The sequence below is a fragment of the Schistocerca serialis genome, chromosome 1 (genome assembly GCF_023864345.2).
Source record: "Schistocerca serialis cubense isolate TAMUIC-IGC-003099 chromosome 1, iqSchSeri2.2, whole genome shotgun sequence".
Taxonomy (NCBI): Eukaryota; Metazoa; Arthropoda; class Insecta; order Orthoptera; family Acrididae; genus Schistocerca; species Schistocerca serialis.
The window spans coordinates 674,759,262-674,781,248 of record NC_064638.1 but is presented as its reverse complement, the minus strand read 5'-3'; the positions used below and the strand labels follow the sequence as shown (position 1 = coordinate 674,781,248).

At 38.8% G+C, this 21,987-nt stretch overlaps 1 protein-coding gene across 1 annotated transcript in view; it reads left to right on the top strand.

Moving 5' to 3' along the window:
- Positions 1-21,987, top strand: part of LOC126423533 (collagen alpha chain CG42342-like) — a 649,892-nt gene that overhangs the window by 228,826 nt on the left and 399,079 nt on the right. Inside the window, exon 13 of the mRNA XM_050087251.1 lies at positions 2,481-2,570. Coding sequence (XP_049943208.1) covers positions 2,481-2,570 — 90 coding nt within the window. The remainder of the gene's footprint in view (positions 1-2,480; positions 2,571-21,987) is intronic.

Below are 21,987 nucleotides of genomic sequence, written 5' to 3'. Positions count from 1 at the left end.
CTGAATTGCAGAGGTTGGAACTTTCCCTGCAATGTATTGTTCGTTCCTGTAATGCTCCTGGCCTCAATCTTCATTAGTCATTGTCCTCTCCCATCCAGCCCCTTCTCTGCTCCCATTCCAGCCCTCATTCCTTCTTTGCTCCCAGTCTTTTTACTTCTCTGCTTTTCCACCTCTCTGCTGCCCTCCACTAACCTCCCAACTACATATAGCTGCCCTACCCTCTTTCCACCTTGTCCCTGCGCACTCCCCAACACCATGTTACTGTCCACCACCTGTACCCTACTATCCCTCCTCCTCCCTGCCCCAGCCTCCTCCTTACTCTCACCCAGTTGCCACTCCCATCATGCACTGGTGCTGCTACTCGCAGTGTGGCCTCAGTTGCCTGACACTGCAGTCATGTGTGTGTGAGTTGCATTTGCATGAGTCTGTATGTGTGTGTTTGTCATCTAATTTTGGCGAAGACCTTACTGCCTGTAAGCTTTATTTGTGACAGTTCACAATATTGAACCAATTATTAAATTGTTTTGGTTGTCAAGTATAAGCTCTAACCATACTTATCCACAGGAACTGTCTGCTTCAATTTCACTACAAGATACACTGCTTCTCACAGCTGTAGACACTCCACTACTAGTTGTATTTAATCTATCCTTTCTGAACACAGTTAGACCCTTTGTAAAAATTTCAGCAGAACTTATTTCTGGCTTTAGCCAGCTTCCCACACCTATAACAATTTGAGCTTTAGTGCTTTCTTTTTATGCTTGGGGTTCATTTGAAAATATCAACTGTTCTGTGGTAATAGCCCTTCAATTCTAACTGATGAAGTGTGGCTTAACCATCCACATATTGTGTAACTAATTTTGAAAATATACAGAATTGTACTTGCCACATAGCTGTGTAAAAGAATAATTAACAGTATCCTCCAAATAGATTTCATATATTATACAGCACTTAAATATGTAGAACTCATAATTATTGCAAATACTACATAGAACACAACCTCATGTCTCACAACAACAAAAACAGTAGAAAATGATACAATATTATAGGTTTATAAGACCATAGTGAAAATTTTAAAAATAAAATTAAACAACTGTTTTGTACGTTTGGTGTCCTGCAGCCTGCATTGAATTGATGAATGACATTATATATGTATGCGGACAAGGCTGCTATTTGTATCACTTACTTGTATAGATTGGACCAGTCTCATGCTACCTGCCCACCTCAATGAAAATTCTGCCAGGGCACAAAAGTGAATTATATTACTACTGTCAGGTAAAATATAGTGTTATCTATTTGGTATTTTCTGCTGGACTGGTGAAGTTTGACACATAGTGCCCTGTACTGATCCAGTCTAATTAAATAAATGTGTGTGTGTGTGTGTGTGTGTGTGTGTGTGTTTGTTTCTTCAAATATTTACGGTATTGTTATACCCACAACAAATGTCATACAGTCATTACAACATAACTGATATATTGTGTATGTCATATGTATGTGGCTGTACCTTTGATTAGATAAGGATCCCATTTAACTAGAAAATACACAGCTGTGAAGAATATTGGCTGAGTAAGATTATCATCATATTTGGATGACTCTACTTCCCAGTACAGATGTGGCACTCACAAATTCCAGTGCTCTAGGGGTGGGACTTTCTGACATGAAATGTTTGACACCTGTAAAAATGGGATATTAGGTGAATCTTATGATGCAGAGATTTTTATGAAGCCGTTTGGGAGGTGGAGAACAATCTTTATCTATTCTGAATGTACCAATCATTGCTGAATTACAAGAAAATTTCCTCCTAAATAGAATTTCATCATTCAAGTCTTTGAAAACCTCAAAAGTTATCTAATATCACATTTGAAACATTACATGTATGTAATATTTTAAATTAGCAGAGCGTATTGAATTGAACAATTCTCCTGACAAGTGTATGTACAATTTAAAAGTGCAGGAGGTAATAAAACTCCTCGTTGTACCATAATGATGAATTTCAGGAAGAGACAGTATTTATTTGTAAATTGTAGCTGTAACTGCTGCTTACACAGGAATTATTGTAACTGTAACAGTACTAAGGTCAGTAATGAATTGGGCAGAAATGGTTGAAATATTATTTATTTGAGAAAGATATGTTATTTTAGATTAAAATTTACATGCTCGTATGGAAATTTTTAAGCTATGATATATTATGTTATATTCACTTCAGTTGATCCTAATAATAGTACATATAATAAATAGTTATCATGTTTTATCTATTCCAAGGAACATACAGTTCTTACTTCCTGACTGAGGACCCATCTGCAGCCTTGCTGTTACCCCATTATAGTACTGCAGACTAGAACCAACATAGAGCTGGCTGGCACACTGCTACTTTTGATATGTAAACAGGAGCATGTACACAGGATAAAAAAATACACTGTATTATTGTTAAATAATTAGAAAGAACATGAATATTTTCCTTATCAGCAAATTGTACATTACAGGGGCAGTTTGGACCTAAAGGTGAAAAAGGCGAGTATGGTGACATTGGCCCACCTGGCCTGATGGGTCCTCCAGGTCTTCCTGGTCCTCCTGTGAGTATATGATGATAACATCCACAAATATGTGCAGCTTTTTTCTGTTTCTGTTATGCAAGTATTGTTAAGTTGCTGTAGCATTTTTTATTTTAGATTCAAAACAAAAATTTTATTCAGTTTCATTAAGAACTGCATATTTTTTCCACAGAACTAATAATTATTAATAACTTTACAAACAGTGTTATGGAAACACTGGAAAATCCAAGATGGAACAAAGACTGTCCACAAAGCCTTCTTCTAAAATAGAAAACACATACACATTCACACAAGCTCAAGCACTGAGGCCAGACTGCATACTGCAGTTGAATGTGTGTGTGTTTTCTGCTTTAGAAGATGGCCTCGTGTCCAAAAGCTCAAATGTATAGCAGTCTTTTTGTTATGCCTGTCTGCAACTCAGTGTACCCTCTATATTTATTTATTTCATTTATTTACACATCAAGATTTGTAGGACCAAATTGAGGAGCAAATCTCCAAGATCATGGAATGTGTCAGTACATAAAATTACAACACAAGATAAAAATAAAATATTTATGAACCCAGAAAAAGTCAAGCCATAAGGTTAAGTAAGTGCAGTCAACAATACAACATAAAAATCAGCTTAATTTTTCAAGGAACTCTTCAATAGAATAGAAGGAGTGAACCCTGAGGAAAAGCACATGGATTACTGCTATAGGAGGGTTAGTCTCTGTTGTTGCCCCGGATGATGATTACACGAATGTTTTGTCAGGATTTGTAAGTGGTGGGTTGCTGAGGTATGGCAATACGCGAACACGAGAAGTAAGTTTAAACAGATTTATTAACAAAGTCGGATTATAAAACATGCAAGCTATGCGCACCCATCATCACTGTGTCTGACATCCTAACACCAGCTAATTACGGCCGTATTGAAAGGCTCCATGGTGAGCTAAGAAAAGAGACATATTCATGGCCGAGGCCGCGCTAGTTAATACCGCCCGCTCCAGATGGCGGCCAGTTGCGTACTCTCCGTCGTAGTGCGGCTGGACTCACGTCTACTGACCAAGCGAATCGTCAGCATTCCAGATAGGCCAGCTGGTGAGCGTGTGTTAATGCACTGCACGGCTGTGCGCAATCCGTAGGTCCTTACACTGCTAAGATTTTTGAGTTCTTGTGGTAGCTGGTTGAAAATGAATGCTGCAGTATACTGCACACCTTTCTGCAGAAGAGTTTAGGAAGTCCGATCCAAATGCCGAGTATTAACTGAGTGGAAACTTCTTATTCTTGGGAATAAGCTGGTATTGTTAACAAGAAACAACAATAAAGAATATATATATTGAGAGGACATTGTCAAAATACAAGGGTTGACAAGAAGTTCATGAACTTATGCAATTTATTGCACAAACTGCCCGTTTCTGAGCCAAAAATATACTTTTAGAATGGAAGAGTTACCCCAAAATATAATACCATACAACATAAGCAAATGGAAATAAGCAAAGTAGACTAATTTTCATGGCGAACAATGACTTACTTCAGACACTGTTCAAATAGTAAAAATGCCAGCATTAAGTCTTTGAACAAGATCCTGAATGTGGGCTTTCCACGACAGTTTACTATCTATCTGAACATGTAGAAATTTGAACTGTTCAGTTTCACTTATCATATGACAATTCTGTGAAATTAAAATGTCAGGTTTTGTTGAATTGTGTGTTAGAAACTGTAAAAACTGAGTCTTACTGTGATTTAGCATTATTTTATTTTATACAAGCCATGAACTTATGTCATGAACTGCACTGTTTGAAACCGAACCAATGTTGCACTCAACATCTTTTACTATCAAGTTAGTGTCATCTGCAAACAGAAATGTTTTAGAGTTACCCATAATACTAGAGGGCATATCATTTATATAAATAAGTAACAGGAGTGGCCCCAACACTGATCCCTGGGGCACCCCCCATTTGACCTTACCCCACTCAGGCCCCACATCACAACTATTGTCAACACTGTGAATAATGACCTTTTGCTATCTGTTGTTGAAGTAAGAGGTGAACCAATTGTGAGCTACTCCACGTATTCCGCAATGATCCAATTGCTGGAGCAATATTTTGTGATCAACACAATCAAATGACTTAATTAAATCAAAAAATGTGCCTAGCATTGAAATCTTCTGTTTAACCCATCCAGTACCTCAGAGAGAAAAGAGAATATAGCATTTTCAGTTGTTAAATGACTTCTAAAGCCGAACTGTGCATTTGATAGCAAATTATGTGATATAAAATGGTCAATTATGCTTACATACATAGCCTTTTCAATAACTTTAGCAAACACCGATGGCATAGAAACAGGTCTAAAATTGTCCACATTATCCCTTTACCCTTTTTATAAAGTGGCTTTACTTCTGAGTACTTTAATCGTTCAGGGAACATATCATTCCTTAAGGAAAAATTACAAATATGGCTGAGTATAGGGCTAACATGTGCAACACAGTACTTAAATATTCTGATAGGTACTCCATCATATCCATGAGAGTCCTTAGTCTTCAGTGATTTAATTATTGACTCAATCTCCCCCTTGTCTGTATCACAGAGGAGTATTTCAGACATCAATCTCAGAAAAGCATTTGGCAAGAGAGTTATACGATTCTGTGTAGAACCCAATTAAATTTTTATTTAACTCACCAGCAATGCTCAGAAAATGATTGTTAAATACTGTACATATATCTGATTTATCAGTAACAGAAATATATTTACTACGAACTGACTTCATACCATTGACCTTTTGCTGTTGGCCAGACACCACCATATACTCTTTGCCTTCCTAATAACATTTTTAAGCACCTTACAATACCCTTTGCAATGGGCAGCTGTAGCTTGACTGTGACTACTTCTAACATTTCGATACAGTTCCTGCTTTGTTCTACATGCTCTCCTTAGTCAGCTACCCAGGCTGCTTTTTCATGATAGTACCCCATTTGGAATGTTCTAATGGAAAGCAACTCTCAAAGATCATGAGAAGTGTGTTAAGGAAAGCATTATGTTTGTAATCTATGTTATCAGCGCTATAAACATCCTGCCACTCTTGTTCCTTGATGAGTTTTAAAAAACTCTGTATTGCCATTGGATTAACTTTCCTACATGGTTTGTAATTAGATGTGAGATTTGTTTGAGTACAAAAGCCGTTTAGTGTTAAAATTTGTGCATCATGGTCTGAAAGCCCATTCACCCTTTTACTGACAGAATCCCCATCTAGCAATGAAGCATGACAAAAATACTGTCTATGGCTGTGCTGCTGTTCCCCTGCACCCTGGTTGGAAAAAAGAAGTCTGTATCAGACCATATGAATTCAGGAGATCTACGGACATCCATTTTCTTGCACTATCATATACTAAATTAATATTGAAGTCACCACATATAACTACTTCCTGGTACTTCCTATAAAGTGAATCAAGAACCCTTTCTAGCTTGAGCAGAAATGTTCTGAAGTCAGAGTTAGGAGACATATGTTGTTGTTGTTGTGGTCTTCAGTCCTGAGACTGGTTTGATGCAGCTCTCCATGCTACTCTGTCCTGTGCAAGCTTCTTCATCTCCCAGTACCTACTGCAACCTACATCCTTCTGAATCTGCTTAGTGTGTTCATCTCCTGGTCTCCCTCTACGATTTTTACCCTCCATGCTGCCCTCCAATGCTAAATTTGTGATCCCTTGATGCCTCAGAACATGTCCTACCAACCATCCCTTCTTCTAGTCAAGTTGTGACACAAACTTCTCTTCTCCCCAATCCTATTCAATACCTCCTCATTAGTTACCTGATCTACCCATCTTATCTTCAGCATTCTTCTGTAGCACCACATTTCGAAAGCTTCTGTTCTCTTCTTGTCCAAACTAGTTATCGTCCATGTTTCACTTCCATACATGGCTACACTCCGCACAAATACTTTCAGAAACAACTTTCTGACACTTAAATCTATAATCGATGTTAACAAATTTCTCTTCTTCAGAAACGTTTTCCTTGCCATTGCCAGTCTACATTTTATATCCTCTCTACTTCGACCATCATCAGTTATTTTACTCCCTAAATAGCAAAACTCCTTTACTACTTTAAGTGCCTCATTTCCTAATCTAATTTTCTCAGCATCACCCAATATAATTTGACTACATTCCATTATCCTCATTTTGCTTTTGTTGATGTTCATCTTATATCCTCCTTTCAAGACACTGTCCATTCCGTTCAACTGCTCTTCCAAGTCCTTTGCTGTCTCTGACAGAATTACAATGTCATCGGCGAACCTCAAAGTTTTTACTTCTTCTCCATGAATTTTAATACCTACTCCGAATTTTTCTTTTGTTTCCTTTACTGCTTGCTCAATATACAGATTGAATAACATCGGGGAGAGGCTACAACCCTGTCTCACTCCTTTCCCAACCACTGCTTCCCTTTCATGCCCCTCGACTCTTATAACTGCCATCTGATTTCTGTACAAATTGTAAATAGCCTTTCGCTCCCTGTATTTTATACCTGCCACCTTCAGAATTTGAAAGAGAGTATTCCAGTTAACATTGTCAAAAGCTTTCTCTAAGTCTACAAATGCTAGAAATGTAGGTTTGCCTTTTCTTAATCTTTCTTCTAAGATAAGTCGTAAGGTTAGTATTGCCTCACGTGTTCCAACATTTCTATGGAATCCAAACTGATCTTCCCCGAGGTCCGCTTCTACCAGTTTTTCCATTCGTCTGTAAAGAATTCGCATTAGTATTTTGCAGCTGTGACTTATTAAACTGATAGTTCAGTAATTTTCGCATCTGTCAACACCTGCTTTCTTTGGGATTGCAATTATTATATTCTTCTTGAAGTCTGAGGGTATTTCGCCTGTCTCATACATCTTGCTCACCAGATGGTAGAGTTTTGTCATGACTGGCTCTCCCAAGGCCATCAGTAGTTCTAATGGAATGTTGTCTACTCCCGGGGCCTTGTTTCGACTCAGGTCTTTCAGTGCTCTGTCAAACTCTTCACGCAGTATCTTATCTCCCATTTTGTCTTCATCTACATCCTCTTCCATTTCCATAATATTGTCCTCAAGTACATCGCCCTTGTATAAACCCTCTATATACTCCTTCCACCTTTCTGCCTTCCCTTCTTTGCTTAGAAAAATTAGAAGTTTATTTCCATTAAATTCAACTGCCCCTGCACAACATTCGAATATATGTTCAGTGCAGTGTCATGATACAGCTATGGACTCAAATGGAATACTGGTTTTTACGTACATGGCCACTCCGCCGCATTAAGATGAGACCGATCATGGCACTGTTGAAGAGCAATCTATACTTGCCATAATATTGTCTTTACTCCATATTGAAATTTCCAGTAAAGTATAGATTGCTGCTCACCAGCGTCATGATCAGCCTCATCTTAATTCGGCTCTTAAGTGCATTAACAAGGGGCTGGAGAAGGCACTGTTGGCAGTGGGCATGAGGCCACATTGCAGTGGTGCCAGTTGAGTCCATCAGTAGATCGCATTTCACTGGGCATGGCCTGCACCTCAATAGGTATGGGAAGGGGAGGCTGGCAAAGCTTATAGGCGACAGTGTAGTAGGAGGTGGTGGGATCACTCATGGAAAAATTCCTGTAATAGTTTGTGTTAGAGCTGCATCTTTTTTAGATTGAAGTTAACTGATAGGTGTACCTGCTTAAAGGAAGTCCTTCTAACTAAGGAATCACCTTCAGAGGATGTCATGATTCCAAGTAGAGAAGGAATTAGCATATTTCATCAATATGTAAGAGGTTTTAGAGATAAAGTTAGTGAACTGCTTATGGATGTAGACTCTGAAATTACTGGTATATTGGAGCACCACTTAAATACACTGGTCAGAAATTAATGGTGAGAAATACAACAGAAATTTTGCCTTGTGCTGTACCTGAGGCTACTTCATCATGTAGTGAGAGCTTGTCACTTTGGAGCATTTCAGTTTTAATGGAGTATTGTTGCAGTTTCTTTCCATTTTCCCCCTCCTAGTTATGGTCTGTGATCATTTTATTGGCATGTTTCCAAACAATTTCTTATGGAATCTTATTGTTTCATGTTGTAATTCCATCACTGAAGCCTACTGGTCAGTAGTGAATAATTTAAGGAGCTGTGTGTTCAATTATCCAGACTGCGGCATTGTTTTGTGTTCAAGGGTATCACAACTTTTGCAGCTTTATCATTTCCATTATGTTGAAGCAATTTGGGGTTCTATGATCTATGATCACAAGTCTTCTTCAGATGCAAGACCAGATCTGGGCATTCACTGGGGGTGGGTTTGCTGGTAGGTGGGAGCTCCAACATTAGCCATGCAATGGGGCGCCTTAGGGACATGGCTGCCAAGGAGGGGAAGTAAGCCAGTGTGCATTCAGTGTGGATACCAGGGGGAGTCATTCTGGATGGGGAAAGAGTGCTTCCGAATGCCATGGAGAGTACAGGGTGCAGCCAACTGGAGGTGGTGGCCTATGTCAGTACCAATGACATGTGTCGCTTTGGAACGTAGGAGATTCTCTCTGGTTTTGGGCGGCTAGCGGAAATGGTAAAGACTGCCAGTCTTGCTTGCAAGATTAAGGTGGTGCTCACCATCTGCAGCATTGTCGACAGAACAGACTGTAGTCCTTTGGTGCAGAGCCAAGTGGAGGGTCTAAATCAGAGGCTCAGGCAGTTCTGTGACTGTGTAGGCTGCAGATTCCTTGACTTGTGCTATTGGCTGGTGGGTTTCCAGTTTCCACTTAATAGGTCAGGAGTCGACTGCCCACAGGAAGTGGCTACATGGGTAATGGGGGTGTGTGGAAGGGAGGAATGGGTGGTTTTTTAGGTTAGAGGGTCTCAGGAAACCATAGAAATGGCATCTGTCGAAAAGGGGACAGGTAAAACACAGTAAGGTAGCTGTAGAAACGATCGGTATTGTAGTTGTAAATTTTTGTAGCTGTGTTGGGAAAGAACCAGAGCTGCAAGCCCCAATAGAAAGCACTGAAGCTCAAATAGTTATAGGTACGGAAAGCTGGTGGTGGAGTATTTATTGCTGTCAGAAGTAGTTTACCTTGTAATAAAATTGAAGTAGATAGTTCCTGCGAAATAGAATGGGTAGAGGTTATACTTGACAATTGGACTAAGCTATGATTTGGATCATATTACTGATTCCCTAACTCAGAAGGTATAGTTGCTGAGCAGTTGAAAGAGTCCCATTTCAAATAGGTACCCCACTCATACAATTATGGTTGGTGGTGACTTCAATCTACAATCGATATGCTGGAAAAATGGTACATTTGAAGCTGGCAGCAGGCATAAAACATCAACCAAGATTGTACTGAATGCTTTCTCAGAGAATTATTTTGAACAATTAGTTCATGAGCCCACTCAAAGCACAAATGGTTGCGAAAGCATACTTGTCCTCCTAGCAACAAATAATCCTGGTCAAATAGGGAGTATCATGATAAATACAGGGATTAGCAGCCAGAAGGCAGTTGCTTCTAGGCTGAATACCATGACACCTACAACCGTCAAAAAGAAACAAAAAGTAAATCTATTTAAAAAAGCTGATAAAAATTCTCTTAATGCCTTTTTCAGGAGCAGTCTCCACTCCTTTTGATCAGATCACGTAAGTATAGAAAAGATGTAGAATGATTTCAAAGAGATAGTATTGATGGCAATTGAGAGGTATATGCCAGATAAATTAATAAGTAATGGTACTGATCACCCATGGTACCAAAACGGGTCAGATAGTTTTTGCAGAAGCAATGAAAAATGCATGCCAAATTTAAAAGAATGTAAAATCCTCAAGATTGACCAAGTTTTGCAGAAGTTCGAAATACAGCACATACTTCAATGAGAGATGCATTTAATAATTTCCACAATGAAACACTGTCTTGGAATCTGGCAGAAAACACAAAAGATTCTGGTCATAGATAAAGCACATCAGTGGCTAGATGCAATCAATATCTTCACTGTGCAATAACAACGATGAAGCCACTGATGACAGTGCCACTAAAGCAGAGTTATTAAACATGGTTTTCCAAAACTCCTTCACCAAAGAAGGCAAAGTAAATGTTCCTGAATTCCAATCAAGAACAACTGCCAAGATGAGAAACATAGTAGTAGATATCCTCGATGTAGCAAAGCAGCTTAAATTACTAAATAAAGTTAAGGCCTCTGGTCCAGATTGTATACCAGTCACGTTTCTTCCAGAGTATGCTGACACAATAGCTACATATTTAGCAATTATATACAACCACTCTCCCACAGAAAGTTCCGTACCTAAAGACTGGAAAATTGCTGAAGTCAAACCAATACCCAAAAAGGGAAATAGGAGTAATCTGCTGAATTACAGGCCCATATTACTAACATCAATTTGCAGTAGGGTTTTATAACATATACTGTGTTTGAACATTATGAATTATCTCAAAGAAAACAATTTATTGACACATGGCTAGCACGGATTCAGAAAACATCGTTCTTGTGAAACACAACTAGCTCTTTATTCTGCTGAAGTAATATTGTTCCTAATCTATATTAATGACATGGGAGACAATCTGAGTAGTGCTATTAGATTGTTTGCAGACAATGCTGTCATTTACTATCTTGTAGAATCATCAGATGACCAAATGAATTTCAAAATGATTTAGATAAGATATGTGTATGGTGTGAATAGTGGCAATTGACCCTGGATAAAAAAAAGTGTGAAAATTCACATGAGTACTAAAAGAAGTCCACTAAATTTCGATTACACAATAAGTCACACAAGTCTGAAGGCTGTAAATTCAACTATATACCTAGGAATTACAAGTACAAATAACCTAAATTGGAATGATCACATAGATAATGTTGTGGGTAGAGCAAACCAAAGACTGTGATTCACTGGCAGAACGCTTAGAAGGTGCAACAGGTCTATTAAAGAGACTGCTTACACCATGCTTGTGTGCCCTATTCTGGAGTATTGGTGTGTGGTGTGGGATCTACATCAGGTGGGACTGACGGATGACATTGAAAAAGTTAAAAGAATGGCATCTCATTTTGTACTATCACAAAATAGGGGAGATAGTGCCACAGACATGATACGTGAATTGGAGTAGCAATCATTAAAACAAAGGCTTTTATCCCTGCAATAGGCTCTTCTCATGAAATTTCAATCACCAGTTTTCTCCTCCAATTGCGAAAACATCCTGTTGGCACCCAACTATATAGGGAGAAATGATCATCACGATAAAATAAGAGAAATCAGGGCTCACACAGAAGAATGTAAGTGCTTGTTTTTCTCGCATGCCAGTTGAGAGTAGAATGGTAGAGAGACAACTTGAAGGTGGTTCATTGAACCCTCTGACAGGCACTTTATTGTGAATAGTTGAGTAATCATGTAGATGTAGATGTAGATCTCAGATGCAGTTCCACCAGTGACCTTGTCAATTAACGTATCAATAAGACCACATGTTACTTATGGGAAAGTTATAATGAGGCAGATGCTGTATAATTTTTCATGATTTCCTATTTTTACATTGATGATCGTGTACAACATGGCTTTTACATTATGTGGGCATTCCTGTGTAGGTTCCTCCAGATGATTTGACATTTCATCTGAGGGTGGATGTCCTTGATGTGATTTTGTCTGCTGTTCTTCATAAGAAAAGGTCATAGTTCTATTTGTCAAACAATGGAAAATCCAGGATGGAGTGTGTAACGATCCTTAAATCCATTTCACCTTATGATAAACCAGTACATTGTTCATTGGGGAGTATCTATCATAAAAACAAATGCTGAACAATAGCAGACTGGAGGCATATAGTGCAGTCCAGCTAATCATGATTTTACCTCATTTCAAGGGTTGCAAGGTGTAGAGTGCACTGACAGCCCAATGAGCTGTAACCCGCCCTTGTGTATTGAAGAAGTAGTTCAGGCTGAAGGTGGCTCAGTGATCTGTTGAGAATGTTATTTGTATCAATGACTTGGGCCCACTCATTCAAATTTCTATGAATGTGAATCAGAATGTTTATTTCAGCAATCTAAGTAGTAAGGTGTTGGCCTTCCTTCTACATCTTCATTGTGAGTATACCATGTATAGTCTCATCTTCCAGTATGAGGACAGCCCTGTTCACAGGGTTGCTTGCTTTCTTTGCTGGTTTGGCAAACACTCTTCCTCAGCTGGCCTGCTAAACCACCCAGTCATAATCCCACAGACAATATCTGAAACTATTTGGAACAGTGGGTGAATGAAGCTGTCAGCCTTCCTGAAATTTAAGACCTCGGTGGTATGTAATCATTAATAAGTGGCTTCAGCTGGATATAGCATACCTAAAGAAACTTGTTTACTCTCCTCCTTTCCAAAATGAGGCCATTATCAAGGCTAGAGGTAATGTTAAATGATACTACCATGAGGACTTAGGGGGCCAGTAATTTTGTGCCTGGTGTGCTTTTGTGGCATTGAATAATTTGTTAGTTGGGTTTCGTTATATGTTTACTTCCACAGCCAGATTTCTGTCTTTTTACAGTAGTCCCAAATACAAGGCTGCATGTGACCCACAGATGGTTTCATGGCTAAATTGCTTAAAATCTTACTAATATGTGAAGTTTTAAGCAGGCTTGTCTTATGTATACTTTTTGTTTTATGAAAAATATGCTTTTGTTATTGGGTAATTATGGTAAGTTGCAAGTCATGTGTATTAGTACAGTTCACTTTCTAAAAAGTTTTTGCTTAGTTATTGAATGTAACAGATAAACTTAAGAGAAAAATAATCATTAACAACAACTCTCTCAACAATAGTCTGACAATGTTCAGGTAATTTTTTACTTTCTCACCTACATAAATTTACCATTTTCGAAATAAGAAATTTGTCAAGCTAGTTTTGAAATGTATTTTAATCAAGACAGGATTTTTCTATCTGATTGTTTGATAAAAAGTGAGAAGATCAACACTTGAGTGCACAAGATCAGGAAAACTATGAGGAATGAACTCTGAAGCAGATCCGGGATGACTTCTTTTATCCTTTGGCAAGCATTTTCATATGGTAATAACATTTGTTGTCATTTTCTTGATCTTTTTTCTGAGACTGCAATGACGAAACATCTCAGTTTCCTGTTTCACTACTGTCTGCATTCCCAAAAATAGCTGAATCAATCATGAAAGATAGACTAATGAGTTACTTATGAATAAGTACAACTTTATAGTGAAGTAGAGTTTCATTTCCAAAGTGAGAGAAGTACAATATTGGTCATTACTGAACTGACATAAGTCATACTTGAAACTATTGACATGGTGTTACAGCCACAGTCTTAGACTTGTCTAAGGTTTTTGACACTGTTGACTGTAAAGTACTATTATTAAATGAGAAGCACTAGGTGTAAGAGCAATAGAAAATAAGTGTTTCCTGTTTTACCTGGTAAAGAGTGTGCAAAAAATACAGGTAATCTATATGTCTGCTTACAATAAATTCTTAGTAAAACAATTGTTGAATAAGGAACATGTAAACATAGGAGTGCCCCAGGGCAGTGTACTGGGTCTAATACATTTCAGTGACTTTCCAAACAATATAAGATACAGAGGAAAAGTGCTCTTTGCTGATGACAGTAACATCACAGTAACTGATAAGGCATTAGAACTCCTACTACAGAAAGCAAATGAAACCCTCAAGGATGTTTACTCAGAGTAGTGGTTAATGATGAAAGGTGACAACTATAACATCCTGTCACATTACAATACATAATGACAATATAATGATTCTGCAAGAAAAACATGTGCCAGGATCTAAAGTTCATGGCAGTAACGTCTTATCATTCTCCAGAGCTCAACACCTCACTCATCATGTGAAGATGCCAACTCAGCTTTTCAGGTCAATTGAGGGAAGTACCTGAAGACATGTATGGGCAAAGTTGCCTATTTATGAGGCTGGAGGCAGTTTCTGAACAGACTGGAGGGAGTGTAAAGGATGTAAGAGTAAATTTGCAGTCCAAGAGTCACCAGCAGGTGTCTTTAGCGTGTGTAGTGTAAAAGTATGTTTTATATTATGTTATCTGATGAATATTTAATATAAATCAAGAACATTGTATGATAGGGAACAACCACATGAGGCAGTACAGTTTTTAAGGCACCCACCGCACATTTGGGTGACTTACAGCCTGCCCTATCCTCATTAAAACATATTTAAATGTTGTATTTGTACATATACTTTGGGCTAGTGATTGTCATTGCATTACAACGACAAATTCTACTTCATTGTGAGATGGTGTCTGGATGAACAAATCAAATTAAATCATATCAAATCAGTTGTTGACAACAAAGGCTAGCTGCAATGGATACATCCCTGGGAAAAGTTAATATCACACAGCACACTCTTTGTGCCACTGCATGCATAGCACTGTTATTTGTGGATGCACACTGGCGTTTTCTCAAGGAGATGTTTTCTGTTGTGCTTGCATCAAATAAAAATTCATTAGTAACAGCATTCGATAATTTTCAGTGACATTCAACCAGAAATGCAGGTAATGATTACCCACTGATTTTTGCTGTTTTGAATTAGAACAAGCAGTACCCATACTTCCATTGAATGCAACCGCTACATGAGGATCAAAGGCTCATAGTTCATCACATTGGCATATTATTAGGTACACTGACATGGATTATGTTGTTGTTACTTCCCAGTATTCATGCAGTTTATCTAAGATATTTCATGCAGAAACTCAAACTGCAGTAATAAATTATTTTATCATTGCCAAAGCCACATGTCCTGTGGATCATAGGCTTAGGGTGCAATGCATTGCAATCTACTGGATAGTAGGTGGCTACTGCATCAAGAGCAAGCTCTCAAGCAGAAAGTGTTCTGAAATGGACAGCCAGGTAGCAGCTCTTTTGTGACACGTTTCTGAAGCTTTTTCTGTTAGTGGCGAACCAGAAAGTGAAATAAATCATAGAGTGATAGTTTTAACATACAACAAAATACTGTTTAAAAAATTGAGGAAGTAGTGGGAAAAAACTCTCAGCCTGCATTTATCCTGTGCATTTTAATTATTTCAACTATGGAACAATAAGACTGGAAGACCAAGAATGAAATTCTCAGATTAAAAATGGTGTAATACAGGGATGTAGTCTCGCACACTTACTGCTCAAGCTCAATCTGTACAGTGAAGAAGCAACAATGTAAATAAAAGAAAGGTTCAAGAGTCAGATTAAAATTCATGATGAAAGGCTCTCAGTGATAAGATTCGCCAATGGCATTGCTATCCTCAGTGAAAGTGAAGAAGAATTACAGGATCTGTTAAATGGAATGAACAGTTTGACGAATACAGAATGTGGTTTGAGAGAAAAACAAAGAAAGGTCAGAGCAACAAAAAGTAGCAGAAATGAGAAAAGTGAGGAACATAACTTTAGAATTGGGGATCACAAAGTGTATGGAATGTAAGGAATTCTACTATCTAGGCTGCAAAATAACCCATGATGGGTGCAGCAAAGAAAATATAAAAAACAGATTAGTACTTGCAAAAGGGGCATTCCTTGCCAAGAGAGGTCAAAGGCCTTAATTTGAGGAAGAAATATCTGAGAATGTATGTTTGGAGCACAGGATTGCATGGTAGTGGAATATGAACTGTGGGAAAATTGGAACAGAAGAGAGAGCATTTGAGACGTGGTGCAACAGAAGACTGTCAAAAATTAGTTGAACTCATAAGGTAAGGAATGAGAAGGCTCTCTGCAGAATCAGAGGGGAAAGGAGTATATGGAAAACACTGGCAAGAAGAAGGAATAGGATGATAGGAAATCTTTTAAGACATCATGGTATAACTTCCATGATACTATAGGGAACTGTTGGGGTTCAGACTATAGGGGAAGGCAGAGATTGTCATACATCCAACAAATATTTGAGGACGTAGTTTGCAAATGCTACTCTGAGGTGAAAAGGGTGGCACAGGATAGAAATTTTTGGGGGACCACTTCAAACCAGTCAGAAGACTGATGACTCATAAAAAATGGTTTCTTGGTGGCATATTGTAAATAGTATTAAACAGTTAATACAATTTGCACTAAGCAGTGATTACCACTAGAACACAAGCAGATATAGCCCCACATCAGCTTGAGCAGAAGATAACATGAGAAACTGTATATGGAACAATGCTGTGCTGCCATGTCTGTGATTTATGATGCTCTTTCTGATATGATCTTGTATTTATTAGCATCTGTTAATTTTACGAGTAATAAGATACAATCAATGAAATAAAAAATTTAAAACTAACCTCAGTAAGTAGCTAGTTATCCTATGTCAGGTTATGTCTTCCCGTCCACATGATGGAAATTCACCAGTCAGCCTCCTTAGGAGGAAATCAATGCTATTTACAAAAAAGTTCTTTCCTATGTCCTATATCCTAGTTACCCACAAACATGGAAGACTGTTGCAATGTTTTCTTCCTTTATGTTTCTGACAGATAATATTCACAAAAAATAAAACACTCTATGTAGAAGAGAGCAACTATTGTGCAATTTGATTATTTATTTTCATTTGGTAACTTATATCGAGGGATGACACTTGTCTTTAGGGTGCACTGACAATTGAAGCAACTTAGTGTGAGGAAGTGCCTGCATGGGCATTTATGCCTAAGTTCCAGCCTCATAGTGCTGAGATCAGTTTGAGAAGAAAAACCAAAATATTGTATTTTATCTGTCATTCATAAACCTGATCTGGAGTTATGAGTTCTTTGTAATGTTCCCGTAGAAAGAACCATTTATCATGAGCAGTTAATTGTATCATACTTGAAGAATGTGTGGCATATATATATTTCAAAAGAACTATATGTTGTTGTAAATAATTTTAAATTTCAGCAGAGACTGCAGTATTTCAAGAAGTAGTCCATAAATTCACACAACCTAGAATAAATGTGAGCTTAATAATATTTAGCCATTACAGCTCAATAAAAAAATCTGAATTTTGGTGAGGGAGCAGCAACATATGGAACATTACATGCTGGCAACTTGGTGTTAATTAAATGATCAGCAAATGATACTATTTAAGAGTTGATTGAAAATGTATTGGAAAATGAGGAATTGTCATTGACACTGAGTAAACAACCTAACAGCAAGAAGGGGTGCATAATTAATAATACATTATGGAAGTCAAACATTCCAGAAGAAACACTTTTGCTGATAAATAACAATTAAAATTAGCAGGAAAATATCTGTCATCAAAGAATACTATGTCCATGAGTCAGAAAGAAGTCTGAAGGCCAACAATTATTAAGGACAATGACTGTTTCTAGCGGGTGCCCAGCAATTCACAGCAACTAGTGGCACAAACAGCAGTTGCTCACAACCTACAATGACATGGCCTCATCAAGTTGCATTGACATGCTTTTTTTGTCACCATAACAATGTGGCATGCTGCTCAGCCACGTTTGGTGAGCTATAGTGAAGTGTAGTTGAAGTTGGCTTTGTTATAATATAAGTTATCTAGTGAAATTACCCACACTTTGATTGTTTTTTGCTAGGGAACATTGTTAGGGAAGAATGCTCAGCTGAACACTAGTATAGGACAGTTAGTACAGAAAATGGTGTCTTAAAGGCTCAAGGTGCAGTATGAAATGAAAAACTAGATACCACTAGTATTGACATAAAGGCTGAATTAAATGCAACAATAGACATCCATAGTGTTAAATTCAAACAAGCTATTCCTGAGAGAAATGCAAAGGTAGATGACAGATACTGGAATAAATCAACACATTATTCACTCACATCAGGAAAAGGTTGAAATAAATAATAAAATATCAAAATTACAATCTACAATATTATATTTAAAATTGTTAAGCAGTGTTAGAAATGAGGAATTGAACATTTTAGAGATATGAAACAGATGAAAGAATTTCCTGACCAGGGATTTATTGAGTTACATAAACAAATGTCAGACACTACAATAATATTAAATGTTTTGGAGCAAATTAAAGATTCAGGCAAAATGGCAATTTTGGTCTCCACCTCGTGACATTAGGAGAGAACATTAATAATTTATTTGAACAAAGGTTTCAGCCAAATATTGAGTTATCTATTAATACAAATTTGTCATCAGTTATTGTCATCAAACAATCCATTTGGGAGAAATAATTTGAATTTAGTATGCAGCTCCAGCTGAGCAGGTGGAATGAATGCATAAATGTTTTGTGTAGAGAGTCCAGAACTAACTTCAATGATTTTACTTGTCAAATAGTATTTTATGTCAGTTTACTTCTAATGCCTTATCTTAGTATATGACAGTGACTAATACCTGAACAGTAACAGTAAGAGAGGAAATTGCTAATGAAAAGAAAAATATATGGTTCACTTAGTATCTACAGTTTTATTACAACAACCGAGTAACAGAACATGCAACAGCAAGGGCTTAGCACCAGAATTACATGTACTTGTGAACATGGAAAAAGAGGAAAGAACATTCCAAGCTGAGTCTGGTAACAGGCAATAGTTTGTTACAGCAAGATCACAGAATAGTCCTGGTTAGCAAGTAGTACTTTCAGTAAGCACAAACAGTGCACAAGAGAGTGGGGTTCATAGTTGAAGTGCAGCTGTCACCAGTAGGCTGGTAGTGCCACTGGCTCCAAGGAAAGCCAGTGCTCTTATTTCATTCTTTTGCCATTTGTGCCCAATATGAGGTCTGCATTTGTGGTGGTGTTGTTGCCATATCCTTCCCCTCTTTGGGAACTGGTGCATCACCGTTGGAAGAAGAATGTGGAGAACCAAAATTTTGGAGCTGCTGCTGCTGACAGATGGGCATGTCTGATAAGGTCGTGAGGTCTGCCCAGGCAACTCTGTAGCAGTGATAGCATTGTGGTGGCAGTTGTGTGTTGTCTTTGTTTGCTTCGATGGGCTCATTGGTGTTCGATGAGATGTTGCTGTCCCAGTGATCAGCCATCAGCTATCTTCAGCCTGGCAGGACATTTGGCCAGAAGTGACCAATAATGGCAATCTGGGCATGACAGTGATATTGCATGTGGTATGAAAAATGTGCTGTGGCAGTTGTGTTGTTGATGTTTGCTTCCACGGGCTCATCGGCATTCAATGAGACATTGACGTCACAGGGATGGGCCATCAGCTATCTTCTGCCTGGTGGGGCATTTGGCCAGAAGTGGCCTGATAATGGTAAGCTGGACAAGGCAGCGATCTTGCACTTTGTGTGAACAATGTACTGTGGCAGAAAGGGACAGGACGATGATGATGGGGGAAAAACCGACGAGCACTCCTGTGGGATGGCTATGTCCTGGCAGCTGTCCTCAAATGTTCACTGCAAACTATATGTGGCTGCCAGCTGCATCTGAGCATCATCAGTGTTCAACAATACCTCAAGCTACAGTGGCCCTGTGGTGCCCGGCCTATGGATAGGAGGATCGCTTGCAGGTGGCATTGGCTGTGGCTGCGGGTGCACAACCAAGGAAGCTACTGATTCTGATGGCGGAATAGAGATACCACGCTGATGCCTATGGTGAACATTTTCTGACTATGCATTGTTTGCAAAATCACTGGTGCCCTTCCAGGACGCTGACTAAAAGTACTTGCCCAGACAGGGATGCCCAGGGCTTGTTGTGAAGAGTGTGAGTTTACCTTGAGCTGTAGTGTTGAGCAGATTAGGTGCAGCTGAGTTTGTGGCTACTGGCTGTGGAGGATCTCTGCTGGGCTACTGTCATGCAGTGGTGTGATCCCCTATTGCTCAAAAACAGAGGCAATGCCTAGTTTGCTGACGACTCCACAACGCACTTTTTTAACTTTGTCTTAAATTTGTGCACCATACATTGTACTTCCCCATTTGATTGTTGGTGAAACAATGTGGAACTGGTGTGAGGAATACCATTATGGGCACAGAAAGTGAAACTGTGGGCCATAATCATGGGAGATCACCTGGGGAAACTCTTCAGTCACAAAGACCCACATGGTAACCTCTGTAGTGGTGGAGCACAGAGTGCATGTGGAGGACATAAAGGTAGTTGTAGAGTGCATCAACCCCCATCAACCACATAGAATCACAGAAGGAACCCACAAAAACAACATGGATGAGGTTCCAAAACTGAGTCTGCGTGGCCCTGCCGTGAAAGTTCTTGCAGTCCGGCCAGGTGCTCAGAGCCCTGTTAGCATTTATGGACAATCTTCTCAATAATTGAAATGTTGCCAAGCCAGTAGAAAAAACACAATGCAAGTACCTCTAATGGGTCAAACTACAGTGGTCACGGTGTAGGAGAGCAAGGATAAGAGCATGCAGGACAGGAGGAATAATGACCCGGGGATCACCCAAGTCAGTGCTAAGGAGGCCAACCATTGCACATAAAATTACATGTCACAAAATAGGATCTTACTGGGTGGCCTGCGCTACGTCATGGTCCATTATTGGAAGTCTGTCCACTGTGTGCTGCAAGTGACCACCAACCTGAAAACAGACAACCTCGGCTTTGTGGAATGCATGGTCATGTCCCTTGAAAAAGTGCAACAACTCATCCAACATTAACATTCTGTGCCATAAATCTATAACCAATCCCATAATGGGACACACTCAAAAACAAAACCTAATGCTGGAGTCTTTGTGCAGTCCTGTAGGGAAGTGGTGAACAGGACCAAAGAATCCCGCAAGCTTCGTATGGTCAGTGATGAAGTAAACTTTGTTGCTGTACATGAAAACATAGTGCTGTAGAGGAAAACATGGATCTTTTGGACTGTATGCACGATGTCTGAACCTTCCTTTTCTGTGTGAGAAAAATTGCATTGAACAGCTGTCAATGTCTTGGTTGGTGCACAATAGGCTGTTCAGATATGTCAGTTCCATATTGGGAAGCATCCATTGAGAGGGCAAGCAGTTTGACCAGTGTAAAGGTGCTAAGACATGGCAATGTCTTTGTTAGGAACTTTACATGGACAAATGCTTTGTTGTAGTCTGCAGACCAAATGAAAGGAACATCTTTCTTATGTGACATATTTGATGGCTGAATGATATCTACTATGGTTAGGGAGAAATTTCAAATAATAAATGATTGTGCCCAGAAACAATTGGAATTCCTTCAGGTTCCACAGATTGGATAGGTTATCAGTCATCACTACATGGTTCAAACTGGATTTGATGCCATCCTTCAAAAGGAAGTGGCCCATATATTTTATTTCTATTAGAAAAAAAAACTTCAGTTTCTGCAGGTGGCCTCTTGCTGTGTAATGAATAGACTCTGAAGGTTCATGAGATCGTCCTACTGTGAGGAATCCATGATGATAATGTCATAGTCTGCACAGGACAGAACACATTATGCTAACTGTTCCAAAAATGTTTGGAAATGAGTGGGGGAGCACTTGCGATGCTGAATGACAGGTGGTACAAACCAAAGGAAGTGTTGATGGCCATAATCTGTTGGGGTGTGGAATCCAGCCAAAGTTGCAGGTACACCTCTGCCAAATCAGTTTTTGGAAAATACTGATGTGATAGCTTTGAGAGTATTCCTTCAGGGCATGGATAGGGTA